The sequence below is a fragment of the Lactuca saligna genome, chromosome 6, assembly GCF_052625555.1.
Source record: "Lactuca saligna cultivar CGN05327 chromosome 6, ASM5262555v1, whole genome shotgun sequence".
Classification (NCBI taxonomy): domain Eukaryota; kingdom Viridiplantae; phylum Streptophyta; class Magnoliopsida; order Asterales; family Asteraceae; genus Lactuca; species Lactuca saligna.
The window spans coordinates 182,425,948-182,452,100 of record NC_136422.1 but is presented as its reverse complement, the minus strand read 5'-3'; the positions used below and the strand labels follow the sequence as shown (position 1 = coordinate 182,452,100).

Sequence of the window (26,153 nt, the reverse complement as noted above, 5' to 3'; positions counted from 1 at the left end):
AGTTGCCTACATGTCTCCTCCCCCCCCCCCCCCCCCCCCCCCAACTCTCAAAGAGCAAGTTCCATCTAAAAATTGACATGTTTAATAAATTATAAAATTAGATTTTTAGAAGCTCATTGGGGAATGTTCTTCTATTCTCAAAGAGCAAGTTCTTCCCCTAATTATGCACAGTCAACGCATTCATGGCACAAGCTCCCTACATGTCCCCCCACCAACTCTCAAAGAGCAAGTTCCATCTAAAAAATAGCATGTTTAATAAATTATAAAATTAGATTTTCGGAGGTTCATTGGAGCATGTTCTCCCATTCTCAAAAAGCAAGTTCTATCCCTAATTATGCACATTCAGCGCATTCTATAAAATACATTTTGATATATTAGATGTAGTTTAATATATATATATATATATATATATATATATATATATATATATATATATATATATATATATATATATATATATATATATATATATATAATGTCAAATAAAACAATCTTGATTTATGGTCTATAATGTCAAATATTATATATATATATATATATATATATATATATATATATATATATATATATATATATATATATATATATATATATATTAGTATTTTCAAATATGAGTTACTTGACATGTAAGCTCGTTTATATGCTCGTCTGAATTATGTGAAAATAGGTTATCTGTATATTTGTGGTATTTGTATCCAATTTCCTTAATGTTTAATGTTTTGAACTTTTTTCTGTGTAAAATTTTCAATTTGTTTTGTATGCTATATTATGTTGTTGGAATTGGAATACCTATTTGCTTTTTAATATTTTTGTACACCTGTCAACCCGAGTACCCGACCAAATAAAAATTCAAATAGTGTTGACGGAGAGAAAAAAATAACATTTAAATAGTCGTGGACGTGTACTAAATCTCTTTCCAACCTTCTTACAGTTTCGCACCACAATGCCAGAAAGTCAAAGTGTCAAACTTCCAAGGCCAACTATAGCACCATAAAACCAACAAGTATTATTTAATTCCTTTTAGGTTTCCGAGTTTATTATTGCGGCTCTCTCTCTCTTCGTTCACACACACACACACACATCTATACGACATTTTCTCTATATAAACCCCTAATGTAAAAACAATCCCCTTCCCAGACTACTACTATATATCTTCTCTACCTATATCTCTCAATCAGAAGGACAAGAAACACCAATAAATAAAGCTGGGAACCGATCAATCCAGAAAGATATCAAGAAAGTGCATGGAGGTTAAGAGTAACAGTTGTATTGATATGAGTGGTGGTGAAGAAGATGATCAAATGAACATGATAATGATAGATGATATTCGAAGAGGTCCATGGACTGTTGAAGAAGATTTCGCTCTCATCAATTACATCGCTCATCACGGCGAAGGCCGATGGAACTCTCTTGCCCGTTGTGCTGGTACGTATACATATATAGCTTAATTTGCCACATGATACAGTTGCATGTGTGTAGTTTGATCCACACATTAAGTAACGATATCCTCGCTACATCATTTTACTAGCGTTTTAATTTACCAATAACACATACATGTTGAACAATAACGTCACAATGAAGATTTTGAAGCTAAAGTACCGATATATTTGAAAAACCACCGGAAGAGATAGGAGCAGCTTCGATTCTGGGGATTTCTTTTTGTAAAAATGCTTTATAAATATTTATGTTATTTAAGTAAAATATGTAAAGAAATATTCAATTGGTTTACTTTTCCTAATTTAGCAAAACACTCTTAACTTTTTTTTTTTTTTTTTCAGTGTTTTTTTTATTGTTTTATAGGAAATCATCCTCCAAAAAAGAAAATAAAATTTAATATCCTTCAAGTATCTAGAACGAAACGGGAAATAATAAAAATAAAAGTTCATTTCTGGCTAAATGGACATCCATAAACTTAATTTAGCAATTAATTAAACTTTCCTTTCTTTTTCCTTTAAGTATATCTAGTTGAAAAGAAATAATTTTTCTTTTAATTAATGTAACTTTATCTAATAAATGGCTATAGGACTGAAGAGAACTGGAAAGAGTTGTAGATTGCGGTGGCTTAATTATCTCCGCCCAGATGTTCGTCGTGGAAATATTACTCTTGAAGAACAGCTTTTGATTCTTGAACTTCATTCACGTTGGGGCAATCGGTATGTTTATAATACATGTTATATATTCATTAATTTGTTATATTTTCTTAAACAATTTCAATGGATGCTCAGTTAGCTGTATTCAATGTACAGGTGGTCAAAAATAGCACAACACTTGCCGGGAAGAACTGACAACGAGATAAAGAATTATTGGCGAACAAGAGTTCAAAAGCATGCTAAACAGTTGAAATGCGATGTCAATAGCAAACAATTCAAGGACACCATGCGTTATCTTTGGATGCCACGATTGGTTGAGCGGATTCAGGCAGCTTCCACCAACACCGGAGATTCTTCCTCCCTAACAACCTCCACCACCACCACCACCACCACCACCACCAACCACGATGACGTGGACATGGATAATAGTGGTACAAGGCAATTGGTAATGCCCAAAACTTTCTCTGGTACTTATGGGAATACCCAAATTAACCCTACGGACACGACGGAGGAGAATTCAAGAACCACCGCGGTTTCACCGGTATCAGGTTTGACCGATTGTTATTATCCGATGAATCAGAGACAAAATCAAGATTCCTTTCAAAACATCAACAAGATTGGTGACGGATTCGATGATTCTCTTATTAGCCCCTCGGGTTACTTCAATCAAACGATGGATTTTGATTTTGAAGCAATAGTGGAACAAAACAACCAATGCTCCGGCGCTATTGACTTTTCGGATAATTTGTGGAACGTCGACGACTTTTTATTTTTTCAACAACATTTCGACCGTATGTGATGAAATAACCAAAAATTCTGATAATAGTTTAGCCAAATAGATTACGGAATATTTGTTGATTTCATCATAAGAATAGTTATTTTTAATTTTTAATTCCAAAAAAAATGCAAAAGAAGTACTATTTTATCTATTTTTAGGTTGATTTAAGTCATTTCAAGTATTCAATCCATTAGAAAGAAAAAATGTTCATAAAGATTTAAGGAAAGAGTGTTATGGTAATTTTAGATCGTACCATTATTTACGATACTATTATCGAACTATCAAAAGAAATATATTGAATTTATTTTGATTAATACATTTTAATAATGTGTATGATATGTATTTTAAATTAACGTAGGGGTGTACATAAATTAATCGATCCAATTGTAATCAAAAGATTGAATTAGATATCCAATTCAATTAGATTTGATCAGATGCAAAATTTTAAAATTCCATTGGATTGGATCGGTTATTGGAACTTACTGAAAATCTAATGAATAACTGAACTGAGCCAATCAAATTAAATATCCAATTTTAATCCGATAAATATCCATTATTATTATCATCCAAATCCAATTAACCAATCAAAACTATTCATCGGATAAAACCGATCCAATCCAACATCCAATTGGATAGGTTCGGTTCATTTATTTATAATGAACTGGATTTCATTAGCAATATATAATGAATCATTGGATTCTATCGGTTGAACGGATTAACATTCTTAAATTAACCGTATGGATATTTAAACTGAATATATATGACCGATATTTCCATCGACCCGTAATAGCGTTAGATTAAGATAAATAGATTAAATACAATCTTTTTACCTACTTATAAATGTAATATTCTCTATTATCTGATATATTTTTTGAATAGTTGGAAGAATGGAAGTACTGTGTTTCACTAATGGTATTCTGCACTTTGAGATGTGAATAATTGGTTCCACTAACTTTATTATATAATAAAGTATATAGTTTAGTAAGTTAGATAATGATACATTACATCAAGTCATAGAATTTTTGAAACCTAGTTTTGTAGGCCACCAACCGAAAAGAACATATCCAAGTATTTAATAAATGAAACAAACCCACGTCCTTCTAGATGTTCTCTCTTAATAATTTTCTTTAATTGTAAAATTGGTTTTAAATATACAAATTACCCGTTATAAATTGAAAAAGATTATTCTTTTGTTGCACGTTGCTACCTAGCTTTGTGGATGCTTGATATTTATCACCTCGTCTCCTTTTCTAATATCCAATCAAGAATACACGTTGCAAAAGTAGACAAATGCTAAGTTAGAAAACGATACCGATTGATGAACCTGAAAGATCTTTATCTCCAATAGTCATTATAGTATGATATTACTAATGACATATGATCTTATATGGTAACACTTTATAGTAAGTTACTAATAATTAATTATTACTATAATAATTGGTTATTAATAAATATTATCAACATTTTATGAAAATAATATTTTACCAACATATTAAGAATAAACATATAAGGATGTTGTGGACTCCTCCGAGAGTCTTACTCTAGGATTTTATGGGTTCCTCCACATGGTCTTACATCTAGGTGCTATAGGCTCCCCCATGGTCTTTAAATGTAAAGCCATGGGCTCATCCACATGGTCTGACATCCAAGTGCCATGAGCTCCCCCATGGTCTTTACCTGAAAAGCCATGGGCTCCCCCACATGGTCTTACATTCAAACGCTATGAGCTCCCCTAATGGTCTTCACTACAAGTATCACATACACAACTAGCATACCACCTAGCATATAACCAACTAACATACCACATATCACTGTATCAACTAGTGTATCACATATCATAAAATGGGTCGGCCTTAGTGCCTTAGACCCATTGGTATGGTGAGGAGACTCACCTCTCAAGAATGATGAACTAATAAGATATGATAAGTACCGACAGTCCATGTTGACGCAACTCGCCGAATGCATCCAGCAACTCGTCGAGTTCCTTCAGTGTTTAGAAAATCAGGGGAAACCCTAACTAACTCGTCGGGTTATCTTATCAACTCGTCGAGTTCACTGTACGTACTAAAAACGGGAAAACCCGATGCAACTCGTTGAGTTATCTAGCCAACTCGTTGAGTTTTCCGTTGTCTTAACATATTCAGTCCTTCCAGTCGAATCTAAAGCCCCAAACTATAGATCCAGTCCCTTAGGACTGAAATACTACGTAAAGTTGCAAACTTTACGTGCATACAAGGCCTCAAGAGGCTAAAACACTAATATTAAGTCTCATACAAGGTTTAGGGCATAGAAAAGGGCCTAGACTAGATAAAGTGAACAACTTAATATCCATAGAGGCCTAGAGGTGTCCAAATCTGAAACCATCTCCTCATGAAAAGTTCAAACCCGAGAATAACACCATTTGTAACACCGTAAATTTTCAAATTAGATTTTTCATTTAAAATCACATATTTCTCATAATGTATCTTACAAAAATCTCATTTATTAGATTTACAATTCAAAATTCCACAATTGCTCAGTTAAAATTCAGGATCCTCAAAACGTAACTCTTTTACTGGTGTGTGTACAATCAAGCCGGTGCCTTCCCGCGATCCTCTGAGATACCTGAAACACATAATACATAACACGGTAAGCAAAGAGCTTAGTGAGTTCCCCAAATACCACATACAACATATTAGCCACTCGAGGCTATAACTCTGTTAGACCTTTCGGTCAATGTGTCTCAGTGGGACCTTTCGGTCCCGCAACTCTACTAGACCTTCCGGTCTTACCCATGATGACTTTCCGGTCCTAACTCTGTAGACCTTCCGGTCCCAACTCTGTTGACCTTCCGGTCCAAACCTTGTTGGCCTTCCGGTCCAAACCATGCAAGTTTAGGATATAGCATATACATATCACATAGATAAAATCATATATTACATAACCCTTATAACCACATAAGACCTTCCGGTCACACATAATTACCACTCTAGGTAAGGTATAGTGAGACGACTCACCTAACAAACAACAAGTGGATAGCCTCGCACCCGAATCTTGAACTAGTCTCCGCCTAACACAAGGGATGAATATCTCTAATTAATAATCTTTTCACAATTCAAACAACCGAAGACTATTCTTTCTCTTTCTAACTCTTTGAAGTGGATAAAAGACCATTTTACCCCTCCATGGTCTTTATTACTCATGTTAACCAAAACCCCAAAGTCAACAGAAGTCAACACTCGAGTCAACAGTTCGAATTTTTCATGACTCGCCGACTGCACCTTTGTGACTCGTCGAGTCCTATCATTTTACTCATAAGTTTCGCGAAGGTTGACTCAGCTTGTCGAGTTGACTCCCAACTCGCCGAGTCATCGCACAATTCATCTCTTCGAGACAAACCCTAACCAACTCGTCGAGTCGTCTCACCGACTCGACGAGTTCATTTAGAACCAAAGCTCATTCAGACGATTTAAAACAAATATATCACTCCAAACACTGGATCTGTCATCTCCAGGCTCAATAGTCACGTAAAGCTTCAATCTTTACGTTCATGCATGATGTTATTGCTCCAAAAATGCTAATACATGCCCTTGATGAGTGATTAGGCCCAAACACCCTCTTATGGATGAATAAAGCTGGGACACCTAGACTCTAAGGACGTCACAAGGTACAGATCTGAGGTCTAGACTCTTTGATAACTCATGCTACTCAAAAACCCAAAAAAAAAGATGGCAAAAAGACCTAAAACTCCATAAATATGAGATCTATCCAAAATAAGAAGAAATGTGAAGACTTCATACCTTCCTCAGGAGCTCTGGACAGGAAATCTCTAGATCCAATAGCCTTACCTCCAGCTCCTTGCTTGATAACATCATCATTTTCTTCAATGATGCACACGAACCACAATATAAGCTTCTCTCTCACTATCTAGCTCAAATAGCAATTAGGGTTTGCTCACAGGGGAAGGTAGCCACAAATGAGGCTATAATTGCCTTTTAATAGGTCCCAAACCCGGGAAATTAAGGTTTCTATGCCTAGCACCTACTCCACGAGTCCCTCCTCTGACTCGTCGAGTCAACTCATTAAATCCATGTGAGCAATCTCGACTCGACTTGGCGAGTTGGACCCTCAATTCGTCGAGTCTCTTCTTCAACCTCAAGATTAACATACACAATAATATCCCTAGAAATCCAGATGTTACAATTCTCCCCCACTTGAATTAGATTTTGTCCTCGAAATCGCTTCTCAACGCCACATAGATTAAACCCAACAACCTGAAACGTACCACCTAAGGATCTCATACCACACAACTAATTTCCTCCATAGACACCTGAAACCAAACAGGAACTCCCAAACCCGGAAGAGTACATACCCTTCTGCCGCTACGATACCCCTTTTTACTCACCAGAATCTGAAAACTCTAATGGCCTGCCTCACTACCCGACCGCCCTCTCAAGCTATCATCATGTTATTCGCTCCTCGAATAACGGACCCTGAAAATTCATTGCCCTTCTGATTCTCTCGTAGTGACTGATAGAAAGAAGTCAAATCCGAAAACTTTTCCACCAATCACACATACTAGACATTCTAAGCGCTCCAATCATACTTCAAGGAGCGAAAGGGTCACATTACACCAGAGACCAATTCACTGTACTGCAATAGAAATCCCATCTGAACAAGGAACTCTCAACACCCTGCCCTGAACACAAGAAAATGATCATGCTTGCTCAGAAGCATCCCCTAACATCTAACAATCATAAGCCTCACGGTCCTTCCCATACAACGAACAGACCCACTCAGGTCTAAGACATCAAATGACACACAATACCCCTCAAAATGAAACCCCTCCCCGAATCCGGAATCTCATTCGCCTACTCAATACACCATTGAAGCCAAACCTAAGCTCGAGAGTCTGGTCCGATACATAATTGGAACCACTCATCCCAATGGAGCACTCAACTCATGACCCATGATCCACAACCCATGCGTACATCACTTATCCAATTCCTTCTGATTGTGATACTCACACCTTACTCAGAATATAACGATTCCCGATCATTGATGAGACCTTAACCTCACCGCTGGTCCAACCACCAGGCTACCACAAACTCAAATATTAGGGCTACCCAACCCTAAAACTCTTATGCATCTTGCTCTGACTAGTGTATAATACGGCTCCCCATGGCATCATAACATTCCATCTCATTGACTAGTGAGTACTACGGCTCCCCGCAGTATCACAACACTCTCTCGCTGACTAGTGAATACTACGACTCCCCGTAGTAGCACAACACTCTCTTGCTGGCTAGTGAATATTACGGCTCCCCGTAGCATCACAACAACCTCTCGCTGACTAGTGAGTACTATGGATCCCCGTATCATCACAACACCCTCTCTCTAACTAGTGAGTACTACGAATCCCTGTAGCATCACAACACCCTCTCTTATTTCCCCACAATCTCATCCTCACATCAACACCACACTGCATCCACTAACTCATGCTCCGCGGACCAACATAGATAGGTGTTCACACTCATCCAAATTACACATCACCATTTTTGATGACAACCGTCATAACAAAACACCTCTCCCTGCTGCAATCCACATTCTTAAATAATCCCACTTGATGTCAATAACCAAAGGGCTCCCACTAGAACCGTAGATACTTGATACACCACTTGCTGTCTCAAACTCAAGAATCAAAAATAATCCGAAATTCAGGGCATTATACTCAGATACCTCAGCACACCATCACAAAACATCACGATGTCTTGCCTCAACCACTGATACCCTACTTACGGTATCATACACAGATACATCATTACATTCCCTCATAATCTGATAACTAATCTTCATTTCACACAATGCGCAACTTCGGAGTATCCTAACTCTCGATTGGAAAATGGAGGAATCGTTAATGACTCTGAACACGTTGATGACCATCCAAAACTCTTTCCTCTATTTCTCAAAACCCATGTAAGAATACTCATATTGACCATGAAGCTGGTTGCCCAATCAACTTCTACCATTCCCAAAGTGCATATAAAAATCCATACATTGAACAAGAAATTATCAACCGCCAGAACTATCCCTGCGATCCAATCGCCTCGAATTTAACATTACAACCTCGAAAAAATGCTAACCACCACAAGGTCTCCGACCAATGGCCACCTGCCGTGGAGACACTCGTACATCATGCATTACCTCGCTCTGCACCTCGCCTCGACCACCAATAACCCTGGTTTCATGTATTCATACTACAAATCTCTATATCTGGTTCTCTAACTGCCCCTGAAAAATCTCTGGTCCTTTCAATAAAAGACCCGGATCTCCCCCACTCAGGGTTTGAACCGTCACCACAAACATACCAACAATCTACTCTATTGACTGTTTCACCAGGTATATCGTACTTAACTCTTGAGACGTACTAGATAATCACTCAAGGACCATCCCGATGGAACCAAACAATCTCAAAATATCCCGCATCTTAGACAAAACCTCAGAGTCCTCCCAATGTGACTGCCTCCAGTCATCTTGAATGCCTCAGACCGACACACCACCGGATACTTCGACTGTCCCGATATAGTCCTAACTCTCAATCTAGGAATAATGCACTATCACGCACCTCGTTTCTGATTCCTCGACCAGTCTCCCAACATAATTCAAATCTCATACTGACACACTACTAGACATCTCAACTATATGTAGTAGTCACAACTCCCAGTCTGAAAGTCAATGAAGAATCACACTCCTCATTTTCGACTCCCCAACCAACGTCCCATCATGAGAATCATGATGATTGCAGAGACCCTACTCCTATACTCGATACCCATCATAGACGATGAGAGCCATCTCCCTGATATACTTCTATTGATTGCCCAACACTGATGATAGCATAAGCCCTACTATACTCAAGTAGGGTATATCCTTGCCCTTGATCATCTCAGTCCCCAATGCTGACCCTTTCATACTATAATACTACCTCCGGGTAGACAAATTGCCTAGATACTCTGGGGAAAGATCTTAACCACTGCTACCCCACCGGGTTTACCTCCAAGTTCAGAAGCCAGAAACTCATTAGCTCTTCTGCTCCGTACAGGAAATGGAAATAACACAACTATGGTCACAGAAAGTGACATCTCCACTATTGGCCGATTGCTCAACTCTAACCGTAGTCCTCCATAAATCACTATTTTCTACTCCTCTCCGAGTCTTGCGACTCCAACTGGCATCTCACCAAAAATCCCTCGGGAACTAACTCATCCCCCCCTTAAGGCCAGCTTCATTGAAACTTGTTCAATCATGGACCTCTAGCCCCATACTCCTTCACATCTGATCTCAGACTAACCAATCACAACAGAATAACTGGTAAACTAGGAGCACTAACCACCACGAGTCATGGTACTCGAACCATGTGGCCACCTCTCGATCTGCTATGAATCATGGTACCCAAACCATGTTATCTCTTCTCAATCCGCTACAATCATGGTACTCGAACCATGTTCTCTCTTCTGAATCCGCTATGAATCATGGTATTCGAACATTGTTCTCTCTTCTTAGTCCGCTACTTAGAACTTCTGGAATTCTCATTGTTTTGAGTATGGGTCCTCTACTTTTATTAGTATGGGTCCATACTACCTGCCACATCTGCCCATACTTTCCACATGGATCGTCCCATATTTCCTTAGTAGTTGTTCAACCTTCTCAATCACCAATCCCGTTACGTAAGTTCACCTTCCAACGAATACTCTCCTCTGGCAGTGTACTCATCTGACTAAATTCACTCCCTAGGCTCTTCCTAGGTTCTCGTACTCCTATGCCATCAGCTACTGAAGAACTCCTCATGATGCTAGCCATCTACCTCCTGAATATCGTCATATTCACTTAGTAGCTGTCTCCCATCATCAAGAGTTCCACAAAAGCACGAAGCAAGCAACATTTGGGCATCGAGAAATCTCCACTAGCATGTAAAACCCATATACAAATATTTCAGGTTTGGAACTTTTAAATGACTACTTGCACATCTCCATACGAGTTTTCTACAATTTATGGTGATTCTTACAAAATTGCCTATCACTGTAGCTACGAATTCGTACCAGTCTGTGAATATGGACATTTTCACCCAAGTTAGAGGTTATTAAAAATCATAATAAAAATTATGAACAAACTAGACACAATTTATAAACTCTTAGAATTTACGGAATTTGTTTTTGACTCGGTATGATTTTTCTATAAATATTACAAGAACGGGAACATAAAAGATAAAATTAGTAAATTGTTAATAACTCATTTACACCTTGTAACTTGTTGAGCAAGGTGTGTATTTTTGTATATAAATACATGTTGTTTATATTACATCTCTTTTACCTTTGTATAAAGGTTGCATCAGTTACAAAAAGGATTTTGAACATAACAAAACGATTTTGATAAGCTATTATAGGAATAGTTTATGTTTCACTTACATAACCAACATATCACGGGAGGCTTTCTTTCCACAGAAAAGGCTTTACACATGCACACAACATGTAAACTCATTAATGTAAATTGTGATACATTCTTCATAGTACTCTTAGAGTATGAGTTAAGATTTCTGACAGTTATATCCAGAGTCTCTTGTAGGGAGAACGTGATAAGTTTGTGTATATATCTATATTGGGATTGACACCCCACACTCAAACTTTTCGCAACAGTTCGGTCGGCAGGCCAGGAGTGATCTTTTCGATGCCTGAAAAACATCACATCAGGTTCAGTTAGTCATAGTATGGTTATAGCGACTCACATAGGGAGTTAACGAAACATAAAGTTTACGGGGAATTTAAAAATAAAAAAGGGGTGTATGTCGAGTTAAAGCCACTTTTATAAACAATAAGTATGGATTTTACTTGTACACTTTCAATCTCAGAACTTGAGACCACATAACACAAAAGTCACACGCACGTCCAGTCTTGGGATTTAAGACTACATATCGTTTTTATAAGGAAAAATTGGATTTTCTTGGTAACATACAACTCACTACAAAGATCGGTTTTCAAACTCTCCTTCTAAAAAGCTTATGAACTCACCAACTTAATTGTTGACACTTTTTCAAAACTACTTGTATTCTCAGGAAATCAGTGAAACCAGGTAACTACAAGCTTTTGAGGATGGAATGCCACGACGTTAAACACCTATTTTTACATAATGTGTAATCAAGCATCGAAATATGTAAAACTTGAAATCATGTAATACTTTTACGATTGTATTTATACTCGTTGTTATGATACTATACATGAAGTTCGCCACCCTTGGAATTTTCCGCCATCCTTGGTTTGGGGTGTGACAAATTGTTATCAGAGCATTGTTTATAGTGAACTAGTATATCGAACCACATAAGATATACAACTATAAATACATTGGGACTAAAAGTCTATGATTTAACAATTTCTAAACAATTATACTTTTAGAAATGAAATAGTTTCATGTTAAAAGTATGAGTACATAAATACTAATATAGTATCATATCTAGGACAATACAAAAGTAAAACGTGGAGTTGGACACTACGGGTAGACCTCGAGATATGTAATCAGACTTGGGATGGATATAGCCTGATCAACTATATTTATCCGAGGTGTGACTAATGTATGCAGGGGCATGGTTGTAGTGAACAACAAGCCTAAAAACTTCCCAGACATGAAAGTTACTTAGAACCAAACATAACATTTAAAATACTATAGGAGTATTTATAAAATTTTAACTTATGTGAAAACTAAATAGATCCTTATTATTATGTCTATAGTCACTAAGTGGATACTCTAAAGTTATATATAACTTAGAGATCGTAGACTTAGAATATGTGGTCATTGCCTTAATTCATTTTCCTTGTTTGGATGTGGACCTAGAGTAGGATCACTTATTCAAAGGTCTATCATATCTTTGTTATATGTAATTAGTATGCACTATGTCATTATAGAAGTAACTAATGAGAATCAAACCCTTATAAGTATTTCTAGGAATACGACTATTATATGCTTCTTACCCCTCCTATTCTTGCAAGTATAGCATGACATGGTTCTACTTACCAGGCAACCCCTACCTTCCCAACCAGGGAAATGGTGGATAGTTAGGAAAAGAACCCAAACAGGAACCAGAGGTGATCAACCCTCCGTACATAGCCAGGGTTCCCGCGAACTGTTTCGACTACATCAGACCTGTGCCCTATTGGGAAACTGTGATCGAGAATTGTAGTCGACAACAAAGAAAACGATCACCATTTGGAGACCAACGAGGTTGCTATGACCTCAACCACGGGGGACCGACTGACAGAGCTCTCCTGGTGAAGACCTGGCTGATCGCGAACATCGGGGATCAAAACACGGAGACTGCAAATCAAGTCCGGGAACTATGTGCTACTACAAATGCTACCATCTCACATACTCGAGACTTGGAAAGAAACTACTATTTCAGAGACCAACTCACTAAGGACCTTGTCGCCACTCGGGCGAAGGCAAGAGAGCGTCAAGATAGACACTTGACACTCGAAGAGAGAGTGGTTGCAGCCGAGTGTAGGTCAGCAGAACTACAGGATGTGTCGAATTTGTTTCAAGCACCCCTGAGGATGTATTATCGTGAGCAGAGTTCATATTACTCACAAGGCCTTGTAGATTAGGTTCATGAGTATGCGATGGTGCTATTCTATTCTACGTGTAAGCTCAACCCTATGATTTAAGTGGTTATACTAATTAGGGGATTTATTTGCTGCCAAAACTTTTCCTTACAATGATTTGGTGTAGACCTGCATCGAGGTCAAAATTTTCTCTGAAACCATAATTTCTAGAATCATATTAACAAAATAGGCTTACGGCAGACCCATCAGACTCAAAGTTCTATTAAGTCTTAATCATACCACTAAGTATACATCAAATGGTCGTAAGAAGGACCTAGCTTGTATCAAATTTCAAGGTTTCACTTGGATACAAAACTACTAGATTCCATGGGTTTATTATATGTGGACTTTATTAGGAATTGCTTTCAGAACACCATATGAATCGAAATACAATACACTTAGAACAAAGATAAACTTAGTAAGATAACTCATGACGCATAGCCTTTTCTAACGACTCATTATCGTCTCACCTTTAACCATTTCGGTTGAAAGGTACCTTCTTCGTAGACCTATAGGTTGCGATCATACTAGCACTAATGCACCGAATCCCATCAAAACTCCTCAGCTAAGAGTGTTTGGGCAAAATAGTAACCGGGATAGGTAAATTTAACATTCGTACAAAACCTGCTTCTACCTGTGTATGTAACTGTATCTCTGGAGTGTTTAGCAGAAACACTAAGAATAGTGCAACAATGTGCAAAATTTATATATGTGAATAAAAATTGTAAGAATGCACTTGAGGTAATCATCCCCACTCACAAATTCGTTCTTCATCATGAAACATAATTATGTCTTCACCAAGAGACAACCAACCAACTAGCAAGGTGCCATCCCTGCAAATAGACTCTGCTACCTTTCAAGCTGTAGTCACGGTAGCTGTGACAGCCGTCATGGTGTAACTCAATACTAACCACGCCAGCGGGTGGTACCGGAAATACTAACCAAAATAACAATCAATAACACCAGCGGGCGTCTACCAACGAAAATACCTCAGAACACAAACCTAAGAGAAAGAAAAGGAAGTTTTGGAACAAAAAGAAGCACAACCTATCCCAAAAACTCACTAAAAGACAACAATCCTTGGCTGCCCCTACAATTACGACAGCAGTCACAACACATGCCTCGACATCCGCCACAACATATGTCACTCAAGCACCAGACACGCAATATAGGGGAGCACTTCCAAAGTGTAACAAGTATAACTACCATCACATAGGAGCTTGTCGGATTCCGCGTTGTATCAACTGCAACATGAAAGGACATACCGTTCGCTCCTGCAGAACGCTGACTCAACACATCAGTTCAACCACCAATACCAACGTAGGTCTACCGTGCCACCTATGCGGTGAAATAGGACACTTCAAGAGAGATTGTCCAACTGAGAGTAATGACGGGGAAGTAGGAGGAGTGTGACGAACAAACCCGCAAGGGCAACAAGGAAATCTTATTAGGACTTTTGTAATGTTTCCAACAACGAAAACTTTTAAGTACCATATGTTTGTAATGAATTTGGTATATTTACTAAAGTTACCTCTTTCAAAAAGTAGTTAAAATACCCTCTCGTTAAATCAAATCAATAACATTCATATGTGACCTTAGGATTATTACCAGCGAGCCGTGATGAATTGATGTATACATCAGGATTAATTATAATCAAAATACTACAGACTTAAAACAAATAATTCCGTCCTAATTCCTGTTCCATGAATAGTGGTAGTATTAGGATAGAACCATTCACTAGTCGATTTCATCAATATCAAATAACATACGACTTGAATATACTGATCGATCATAGAATGATCGGCCGGGGGTCACAATATAAAGTATCATCACTAGCTATCAGATCACGCTTATTGCTAGCAGTAGCTACTGTGGTATGAATCAATTGCAGTTGCAATAACATCGATCAAATAGGAAAACACTAAAAAGAAACACAGGATGAACTACCACTCTAACGAATACCTATTACGAATATGAATTAATACATGTTTCATTGAGAAAATCCTGTGTCGACATTCGATATGGGTTGGTTTGGATCATCACCTTATCAATTGCCTATGTTACGAGAAGACCCTCCCCTTAACCAGCTGAATATCGGAACCCTCATCTCTTAGGACCCTAAATCTGACTCTGACTCTCTGGTCATTCTTCATTGCAAAACCCTAAAGCGTTCTCTGGTGGTGTGTTATACCTTTCGTAATTTTTTAAAATTATTCCTAGTAAACCTTTCGAGAATATCACTCGTATATCAGGTTAAGATCAAGCATGGAACCTTGGGACGAATACGGTTAGCCTATCACTGCTAAGGGTATATGTGAGGATAATATGTAATTAAGATTCTACTGGCATCAGATGTGATCTTCCGCCCTACTTCCTGTTCCTTGTCTGTTTGTGGACTTGGGGCAGAGTCACCCATCTAGCCGTCCTACTAACCCTAATTACATAGAACCTATATGCGCGAGCTAACGATAGAGGGACTAGGTATGAGTCCTACCATGAGATTTGGGACAAGGCTGCCCAGGAGTGTGAGTGGACGTTCTACCATTCGAATTAATCTAGTCGCCTAAATTAAACTCATATGCTCCCTACCGAACTAATAAATCGAGAAACACTACAGCAGGCTCTATGCAGCGCTCTGAGGAGAAGATCTTTCTACTTATGACTTAAGACGCTAAAGACATACGAGGTCGGCTAGGTCACGCTTGACCTCGAACTAGGAGCGGTAGTATTCACCCTAGAGATCTAGAGACACTATCTCTACGACTCGAAATGTGCAATCTTCACCTATCATAAGAACCTAAAAGGCAAAAGTGGCAGGACATGTTATCTCATGAACCAGATCTGGACACCGAGGTTGATGGATTCAGAAATAATGTCATGAACGAAGCACATGAAAACTCGCTACTCCCTTCATCCAGGCTTGGATAAGATGTGTCTGGACTTCAAAAACTAACATTGGTGGCCGAATACGAATGTTGGCATTGCTACACATATGGGTAAGTATTGGACTTGTGCCAAGGTCAAGGTAGAACAACAGAAGTCTTCGCGTTTCCTACAAACAACCAATGATAATCGAAAGGAAGTGGAAGCGGATAGCCAAGAACTTTACAACCAAGTTACCCAAGTCAAAGGGTAGTCTTGATACCCTTTTGGGTGATTGATGATAGGATGAACAAATCCACAGACTTCCTACCAATCAAAGGAACCAACAAGATGGAGAAATGGACAAGAACGTACATCAAAGAGATTATATGACCGTACGGTCTGTCAATATCCATTATCTCTGTTAGAGATAGTAGATTCATTTCGCGACTCTAGCAACCCTTTTTGGGACTAGGCTAGACTCGAGTATGGCCTAGCACCAGCAAACCGACGGGCAGAACAAAAGGAACCATTTAAACCTTGGAAGACATACTAATAGGTTGGGTGATTGACTTCAGTGAAGTGTAGGAATGCCTACTTACCACTCCTTAAATTTTCGCACAACAACTATCATCCTAACATCAAGGTCACTTTGTTTGAAGCTTTCTATAGCCGCAAGGAAAGATCACCACCGCGTTAGGCTGAAGTGGGAGACACATAGCTAGTGAAGGAGCAAGACCTTGACAACACCCTCTATGACCCTGAAATCATAAGAGAGACAATGGAAAAGGTCGTGCGAATTCCAGGTTGGTGACCGTGTACTACTGAAGGTCTCACCGTGGAAAAGAACGATACGTTTTGGTAAATGTGGAAAATTAGATCCAAGATACATCGGACCATTTGAAACCCTTGCTAGGATTGGCCCAGTAGCGTGCAAACTTCGACCTTCTCAGGAACTTAATAACTTGCATCTTACCTTCCACGAATCAAACTTAAAGAAGTGACCGTCCGATGAGACTCTCGTAATAACACTCGGTGAAATTGAAATCAACGAGAGTCTCCACTTCGTAGAAGAACCGGTCGAAATCATGGATCTGGAAATCAAAAGAAAGAAACAAAGTCGCATCCCTATTATGAAGGTCCGTTGGAACACTAAACGAGGATCCGAGTACACTTGGGAGCACGAAGACCAGATGAAACAAAAAATACCCACATCTTTTACCCAAACCTTGAGGTCCCTCTCAAAATGCAAATTTCGGGACAAAATTCCTTCTAACGGGGGGATAATGTGGCAACCGTCAAATTTAAGCCAAAGTCAACAAGTCAAAGGCAAAGTCAACAAGTCAAAGTCAAAGTCAACCGGTCAAACTTAATTCGTACTTATTTGATAAGTGTGATTCTATGTATAAAAATGTACATTTGTATGTCAAGGACTCAAGTATCGCAGTGAATCTATGTATTTATCAATGTAAAACCCTAAGAAGGGAGTTAAACGCATCGAAACACGATTATGGACCCTTTTGGGGACTTAAAATAATCATAAACAAAGCATAATGGGGCTTACGAGCCTTGCATTACAAGGAAAAGAACTAATAAAGGTCAAAAACAAAACCTCTCCCAATCTCTCCCACTCTATAAGAATCTCTCCCACATCTCTCTCAAATCTCTGCCAAAATCTCTCAAACGTTTTATAGTCATTTAGGTCATCCCCGCCCTTAAGTTGGTAAAAAAATCACTCAAAACAGGAAGAAATCACAAAAAACAGCCTCTTAGAGCTGAAACCCTCTTAAGGAGCCGAACCTCTTAGGAGTCGAACCTCTTAGGAGCTGAACCTCTTAGGAGTCAAACTTGTCAGAAGAGAGGTTGTCAAAAACTCAGAGGAGTAGAACCTTGCACCTTTGGTCCTTCCTCCTCCCACCTTTGGTCCTAGCCTCTTAGGAGCCGAACCTCGCAGGTTCGCTCCTAAGTGTCCGATTTTCGACTACTTTCACTTGTTAAGCCCATTTTTGACGTTTTTAATGGGAATTCTCCATCAAACTCATATTTTTATCATTTTAAACTCCAAAAAATCATATTTTAATCATTTTCAAAGGATTATTTAATTATAAAATCATTAATTCATTTAAGGGAACATCTAAAGACATTTTACCCCACAAGTGGGTCAAGTGTGCCCACTTGCCTCCATGTGTTACTTTCTCGTTGGTCCAACTCTATCCACTTCACACAAACCCAAGTAAACATCCCATCACCTTGGAAGTTGATCCAGCAACCTCTCACAAAAAGAAATCCCTGGAGGATTCTTGGTTGACTTGATCATTTCTTTCATCACCAAAAACTCTCACACTCACTTTTACTGTCAAGAAAACCCTTTTTTTCTCTCTACTTCCAGCCACTTTTTGAAGGTGTTCTTGAGCTATTACTTCATCATTTAGTAAGTATATCATCTATACTCCATATTTCTTCCATGTTTTTTCATAACATCCTTGAATCATCTACACACCTTTTAACATCAAAAAGTTGTTCATAGGATCATCCAACTGTCAAGTGTTCATCAAGTGTTCTTGACTAAGAGACTTCTTTTTTCTTCATCATCCATCACCTGAAATCAATCAAGGTGAGTTCACACCCCTATATTTTCATATTTGTCTTAACTTTTAAGGGGGGAATACAAGTTAAAATACCAAGAACACAACTAAACTCAAACATCAACTTTCAACAGAAAAGTTTAGTTCTATTCACGGACTGTTTTGACCATCCTAAACTCAATATCGTTTCAAACTGTTTTACATTAAAATATTTCAGGTTTAGACCTTTTAAATGACTACTTGAACATCTCCATATGAGTTTTCTACAATTTATGGTGATTTTTACAAAAACTACCTATCATTGTAGCTACGAATTCTGACCAGTATGTGAATATAGACATTTTCACACAAGTTAAAGGTTACTAAAAACCATAATAAAAATTATGAACAAACTAGACACAATTTCTAAACTCTCAAAATTTATGGAATCAGTTTTTGACTCCGTATTAGTTTTCTATAAATATTCCAAAAACAGGAACATAAAAGATAAAATTAGTAAATTGTTAATAACTCATTTACACCTTGTAACTTGTTGAGCAAGGTGTGTATTTTTGTATATAAATACCTGCTGTTTATATTAAATCTCTTTTACCTTATTGTAAAGGTCGCATCAGTTACAAAAAGGATTTTGAACATAACAAAACAATCTTGATAAGCTATTATAGCAATAGTTTATGTTTCACTTACACAACCAACATATCACGGGAGGCTTTATTTCCACAGAAAAGGTTTTACACACGCACACAACACATAAATTTGTTAATATAAATTGTGAGACATTCTTCATAGTACTCTTAGAGTACGAGTGAAAATTCCTAACATTTATAACTGATGGGTTTTATACAAACAATCCTATGTGTGCATGCAACCTTAGATTTGGATCTATGTTTTCTCTATTAGATTTGGATCTATGTGTGCATGAACACAATAAGAACCCTAGCTAGCAGGTATATATTTCGAAATTTATATAGATGAGTAGATTACATACCTCTTTTTGTTATATTTCAATAACAATACTAATCTTCAATCTCTTAGTCTTGAAAGCAAGTACCACAAGTGTAGTACCTCTAATGGCTCACAACACCACAAGCAATTGGAGAGGCAAGAGAGAGAGAGGAGAGAGGATGAAATCGGCTCTAGGAACCCTAGGGAATCAAGCGGCTGATTTATTTAGGCTTAATAACTTTATATAGGGTAGGGATTAGGGTTTCAGTCCTTATCCTTATCTAGTTGCTTTCCCACCAAGTAACCAAAAGCTAAGCCTTGAAAGCCCTTATCTTTGGACTATTTCAAGGGCCTTATCCCCCTTGAATTCATCCACCTCTCCCATAGGGAATCCATTGCCCTAATTTGCAACTATCACATAATTTCAATTCAGTCGCTGCAGTTTAATTAATTACATTTGATCACAAAATTAATTTCTAATTAATTATTGACTAATATTAATTAAACAAATATGATTTCTCCTATTAATATATTATTCCTACAATATATTAATAAATCATAATAACCTCTTTCTCTATTATTTCTCCACTTAAGTTGCTTTGGTGAAGGCAACCCAAAACGACCATGCACAACCGGGTCAAGTACTTACCAAATATGGTTACGAGCTTAGACACTAATCCTACAGTCTCCCACTTGGATAAGTCTAGTAACCACAAATGTAAGTAAAACTCAATTAGCAATCGTAGCTCTCAAAGACGCTGTCGAACTCTGATCTTATCAGTAACCTGTCCTTTAGATAAGGGATCGTATAGTCCTCTGTTTTAGATATCGTGCGGACAATCTCATGGAACATAGTCATACTCATTGTCCGGCATCTAGTTTCTCAATCTCAGATTCATTTGACATAGAACTTTATTGAACACATCAATTCAGTCCTGACCGGGCCCGACACATAAGTAAAATCAAAATCATCGAGGGGCCCTGATATCGCTTTTATACTCTAAGGATAAAAGAAACAGATAAACTTCGACTTATATGCATTTACTACTCACTAATCAATTATACACAACAATGCATTTTATGACATCAATTTACTGTTGCGGTTTCGCATTATCAATGTACAATCAATTTAGCAAACAATAAACCATATATCTTGGTATTAAGACCATATGATATTATCCTCTTGCGATCACTCGTGATAGATTCCATGAAGTGATTCCAGTAAGTGCGGGTTTATTCCAATGCTCAAAACTTGTTTATAAGCACTCATGAATGTTGTAACAAACCTTTGTTATGTCGAATACCATTTAGACAATCTACACACCCATTCATGACAATCTTCATTTATACCTACTTCCAACGTATGAACGATTGTGGATCGTTTGAATAATTCTATCATTCTTAATTATTTTAATTATTCAGGAAGTCAAAACATGCAAAGCAAAATAATAGTCAACCGATTAACATAAGATAGTAGCAATACTAATAAATAACACTCCTTTATTTAATCATCAAATGTCAATTACAAATATCTATTACTCAATTCTAAACTATCTAATCCATAAATGCTTTTATGGAGGGGGGGGGGGGGTATGGAATACAAGTACAAAAGTTATAGTTATTATATCACATGTGATTAATAACTATCAAACAAGTGGTTTTCTTACATTTCAAACTGTGTTATCAAACAAACTGCTTCAAATTGTTTTATAAACTCTTTTGCATGTTAAATTCTTTCTATTAAACTCTTTCAAACTTATATTTTTTCAAAAGCATATATATATATATATATATATATATATATATATATATATATATATATAGTTATATAAGTAGGATTGAAATGACTTAGGACTGATAGCTCGCCTTACTTCCTGTTCCTTGTTTAGTTGTGGACTTAGGGTATCAATTGTTTGTCTGAAGGTCGTTTGAATCTTAATTTTATATTATGTGTATGTATATAGATATAAAGTTCAACCTTCAATTCAAATACCTTTGGGTAGAAAAGGTGTACAAACATATTCATTTATACAAACAACATTGCTAGTAAACTATTGTGACAACCGTCAAATTCTGGTCAATTCAAAGTCAAATAAAGTCAACGAGTCAAACCGGTCAGCTCAACTAACCTTGTGTATTAGGGTTAGTGTTATGTTCGTATTGTATAACTTGCTATGTTAATGGGAAAACATCACAGGAGAAAAGTTTGTGTTAAAAATTTCCTAAGCCTTCGTACTAATCAAGAACTAAACTGTGTTCGCATTTGGAATGAAAAATTTTGTGAATCGCATTTGATTAATTAGGTTAAAATGCGAAGGTGATTAATGCGAAGTTGGATTTAGCTTTGCTATAAGTTTCAATCGATTTTGAAATTGAGTATTGTTCGCATTTGTATGAGTGTAGTCGATGAATCGATAAAGCAAGAACATATGAGTTTTTGATTCGCAATTGGATTGATGATTGAGGGATGATTCGTGAAGAAAAACGCGAAGTCAAGGACTATGAAATTGTTGTTTGCAAGAATTTAAAAACTCGATTGTGGAGTTGTTGATGCTCATTTTGCAAAAGTAAAACAATCGAGTGTTCGCATCTATGAATCAATTTGAAGTCAATTGGGTTAATATTCGCATATGGGTTCAACATATGAATTTTTGATTTCGCAAGTTTAGAGTTCAAGAACTAAACTGTGTTCGCATCTGGAATGAAAAATTTTGTGAACCACATTTGATTAATTAGGTTAAAATGCGAAGGTGATTAATGCGAAGGGATGCGAAGGGTGTAAGAATGAAGATGCGAAGTATTTCACAGTAGAATGCGAATTGGGGAAGAAAACAGAAGATTTCAAATATTGTCCCTGGAGTTTCGCATTTTTGGAAATAAATACTCAACTTCGCAAATGGGGGTCATAAAATGATGAAATTGCAGAATTTTTAAAGAGATACACACACATAGACAACCACACATATATTTAGAAAATTAAACTAAAAGATGATAAATTACAGATTATAGCATTGTTCTTTGAGAATAAATTACTAAAAATGGGATATAGACAATTATAAGACATTATTCTTGACTTTTGAGTCCAAAGACGTATGATCCGAACTTTAATTGTGAAATCGTCCTTGATTGAGTCAATTTCCTTTATAGGAGTAATATATTCCATTGTGCCTTGCAAGTTAAAAAAAAAAAAAAAAAAAAAAAAAAAAAAAAAAAAATCAAAGTCACAAGCAACCACCCCACACCCACTCTATGACCAGCCATACCTCCCCACCTTACCTATGTCACTTCAATGTTCCCTTACACTCAAATTTCACTCACTCCCACGTTTTTGAGCTGGAACAATCAACCACACTCCTCATTTTCTCTCATTTCTCTCATTCCACTAAGTAACAAACATCACTTTTTCTCTCAAACTCTTCTACACAAATTTTCGAGATCCAAGGCTGGATTCAAGTGTTCTTCCACACTTAGTAAGTAAAAATTCATCCTCCCTATTATTATTTCACTTCATTCTACTCAAATCTTTGGTTGCTTACACAAACTCCCTAACTATGATGTTAGATTCTCGAAAACCTTCAAGGCATCTCCAAGTGTTCTTGAATTAAACACTTCCATTCTTCAACAATCATCTACTGAAATCACTCAAGGTGAGTTCATACCCCTACATTTTCATGTTTTCTCAAGTTTTCAGGGGGGGAATACAAGTTAAAACACTAAGAACATAACTAGATTTTTCTAACAGCCTTCATCAGAAAAGTTCAACTCCATTCACGGACTGTTTTGGGCATCTTAAACATTTTTGTTTTCAAAACTGTACAAGGTGCAAATAGTTTAAGTTTTTAGCTTTAAAATGACTACTTGCACATCTCCATACGATTTTTCTACAATTTATGGTAATTTTTACAAAACTGCCTATCATTTCAAACAACAATCCGGACCAGTCTGTGATTATGGACTTTTTCACCCAAGTTAGAGGTCATTATAAATTGTGATAAAAATTATGAGCAAACTAGACACATTTTGTGAACTCTTAGAATTTACGGATCTAGTTTTCGACTTTGTATGATTTTTCTAGGATTTTTCCAAAACAGGGCAGAATTGCTAAATTTTACCAACAGCATGTAAATATCATAACACTTTGTATTATGTTGAGCAAAGTGTATAATCATAAGTTTTAATATTTGAATGTGTTTCCTAGTTAGTTTATCATTATGAACTGAAACTAAGACATTCATATTAAATATTATTCATTCATTTTGGAACACGTATTATTTAACTATAAGAAGTATAGTTTGAATATATTTATAACACTAATACATTTCCATAAAAGGGTTCATACATATTACATACATTTTAGATAAACTATAATAGGTATAGTTTATGTTACATCACTCTACGCACTCGTACAAGAAGGGTACATTCATACAAGAAATATTTATATTCACACACATTTCACGTAAACTTGTTATCCTATATCGTGAGTTTCTCTATTTTTCTTTCTCTCTCTCTCTCTCCCCGTACGCCCGAGTGCGGGATATAATTCCTGGTAGTTATAATCAGAATCTCCTTGAGGGAGAACGTGATACTTGTATATAGATCTATATTGGGATTGACACCCCACACCTTGCTGCTAGCTACAGTTGGACCTGCAGGTCTACGGGTGACAAATGTCATTTTATTTTTCGCGACACTGAGAACGTCGTGGCAGGTTCACATAGTCATAGTATGATTATAGCGACTCACATAGGGATATAACAATCCATAAGTTTGCGGGATTTTATTTTTAAAACCTAAATGAGTTTTATGTCGATTTAAAATCACCTTTTTATCTCTATGAGTACAGATATTACTGTACACTTTTGGTTTTGGTAGTTACGACTACACATCATTTGAAACCGCATTTATACTTTTAAGTATGGTCAATACTTGTTATTACTCGGTCCTCTAATTTAGGACTACATATATATAATGTATTAACAAACATGAGAACGTACAGAAATTTCGTTTAATTCAAAAGCGTCCATGTCCATTTAAATACATAACATTTTCTACTAATAAGAAGGGTTACTTATACATTTTGGTCTTCAGTCATAAGACGACATTACACAGGTTTTAAAGAAAATATCGGATTTTCTGGATACATACTCTAACGCTTTTTCGAGGAAAACGATTTACTTTTCTAACGAAATCTCTTATGAACTCACCAACCTTTGTGTTGACACTTTTCAAAACTACTTGTATTCTCAGGAATTCAGTGAAAACAGGAAATCAACAACGTTTTGAGGATGGGACGATAAATCGTCAAACAGTTCATTTCGTATTATAATGTAACTGATGTGAATCATGTAAACATGTGCTTCGATGTAACATTTTCAATTATATTTGTGTTGGTTGTATTTACTTTGAGCACTATTATACTCATTGTTGTGATACTCTACATGAAGTCCTCCACCCCCGGACGTTTCCGCCATCCTTGGTTTGGGGGTGTGACAGATTGGTATCAGAGCATTGTTTATAGTGAACTCAGTATATCAAACCACATAAGATATACAAACTATAAATGCATTGGGACTAAGTCTCTGATTTAAAGTTTCAAAACAACTATACTTTTAGAAACAAAAAGTTTCTTATTAAAGGTATACATGCATACATACATACTAAGGTCAGCACCACTCTAGAACAAAACAAAAGTAATGATTGTCGAATATCACAGGTAAGCTCGGGGATGTATGGTCAGTCTTGGGAGTGGCATAGCCTGATCAACTATGTTGGTCCGAGGAGTGATTAGCACATGCCCAAGAATAGTTGTGATATGTCGACAAGTCTAAAAACTTACCAACACTACCACAATAAGAACAGTAGAACAGAACATGAGTTTAAAATACTATAGGAGTATTTTGTAATATCATAACTTATATGAAAACTAAATAGATCCTTAATAATAGGTCTATAGTCCCTAAGTGGATACTTTAAGGTTATATAACTTAGAAATTATAGACATAGAATTTGTGGTCATTACTTTACTTCCTTTTCCTTGTTTGGATGTGGACTTAGAGTGGGATCACTTATTCAAAGGTCTATCGTATCTTGTTATATGTAATTAGTATGCACTACGTCATTATAGAAGTAACTAATAAGGATCACCCCTATAAGTAATTGATAATAGAGTTAGACGCATAGTACTTATCTCCTCCCCTCCTATTCTCGCAAATACGGCATAGCAAAATCCTACTTACCGGACGAACCTTACTTTTCTAATCCGAACTCGAGG

The 26,153-nt window shown here is 36.9% G+C and overlaps 1 protein-coding gene across 1 annotated transcript; it reads left to right on the top strand.

The window, feature by feature from the left end:
• Window positions 1-1,073: 1,073 nt before the first annotated feature.
• On the top strand, window positions 1,074-2,999 carry LOC145000551 (transcription factor MYB108-like). Its single transcript, XM_078959790.1, has 3 exons — window positions 1,074-1,425; window positions 2,024-2,153; window positions 2,247-2,999. Exons 1-3 carry the CDS (start codon window positions 1,245-1,247, stop codon window positions 2,887-2,889), a joined length of 954 nt encoding a protein of 317 aa, XP_078815916.1. The 5' UTR covers window positions 1,074-1,244; the 3' UTR covers window positions 2,890-2,999.
• Window positions 3,000-26,153: the final 23,154 nt, after the last annotated feature.

Excerpts from the sequence above, each read along its gene's own strand:
- LOC145000551 (XM_078959790.1), top strand. The coding sequence starts at position 1,245 with ATGGAGGTTAAGAGTAACAGTTGTATTGATATGAGTGGTGGTGAAGAA. Across the intron at positions 1,426-2,023 it reads CTCTCTTGCCCGTTGTGCTG|GACTGAAGAGAACTGGAAAG; the intron begins GTACGTATACAT and ends AAATGGCTATAG. Across the intron at positions 2,154-2,246 it reads CATTCACGTTGGGGCAATCG|GTGGTCAAAAATAGCACAAC; the intron begins GTATGTTTATAA and ends TTCAATGTACAG.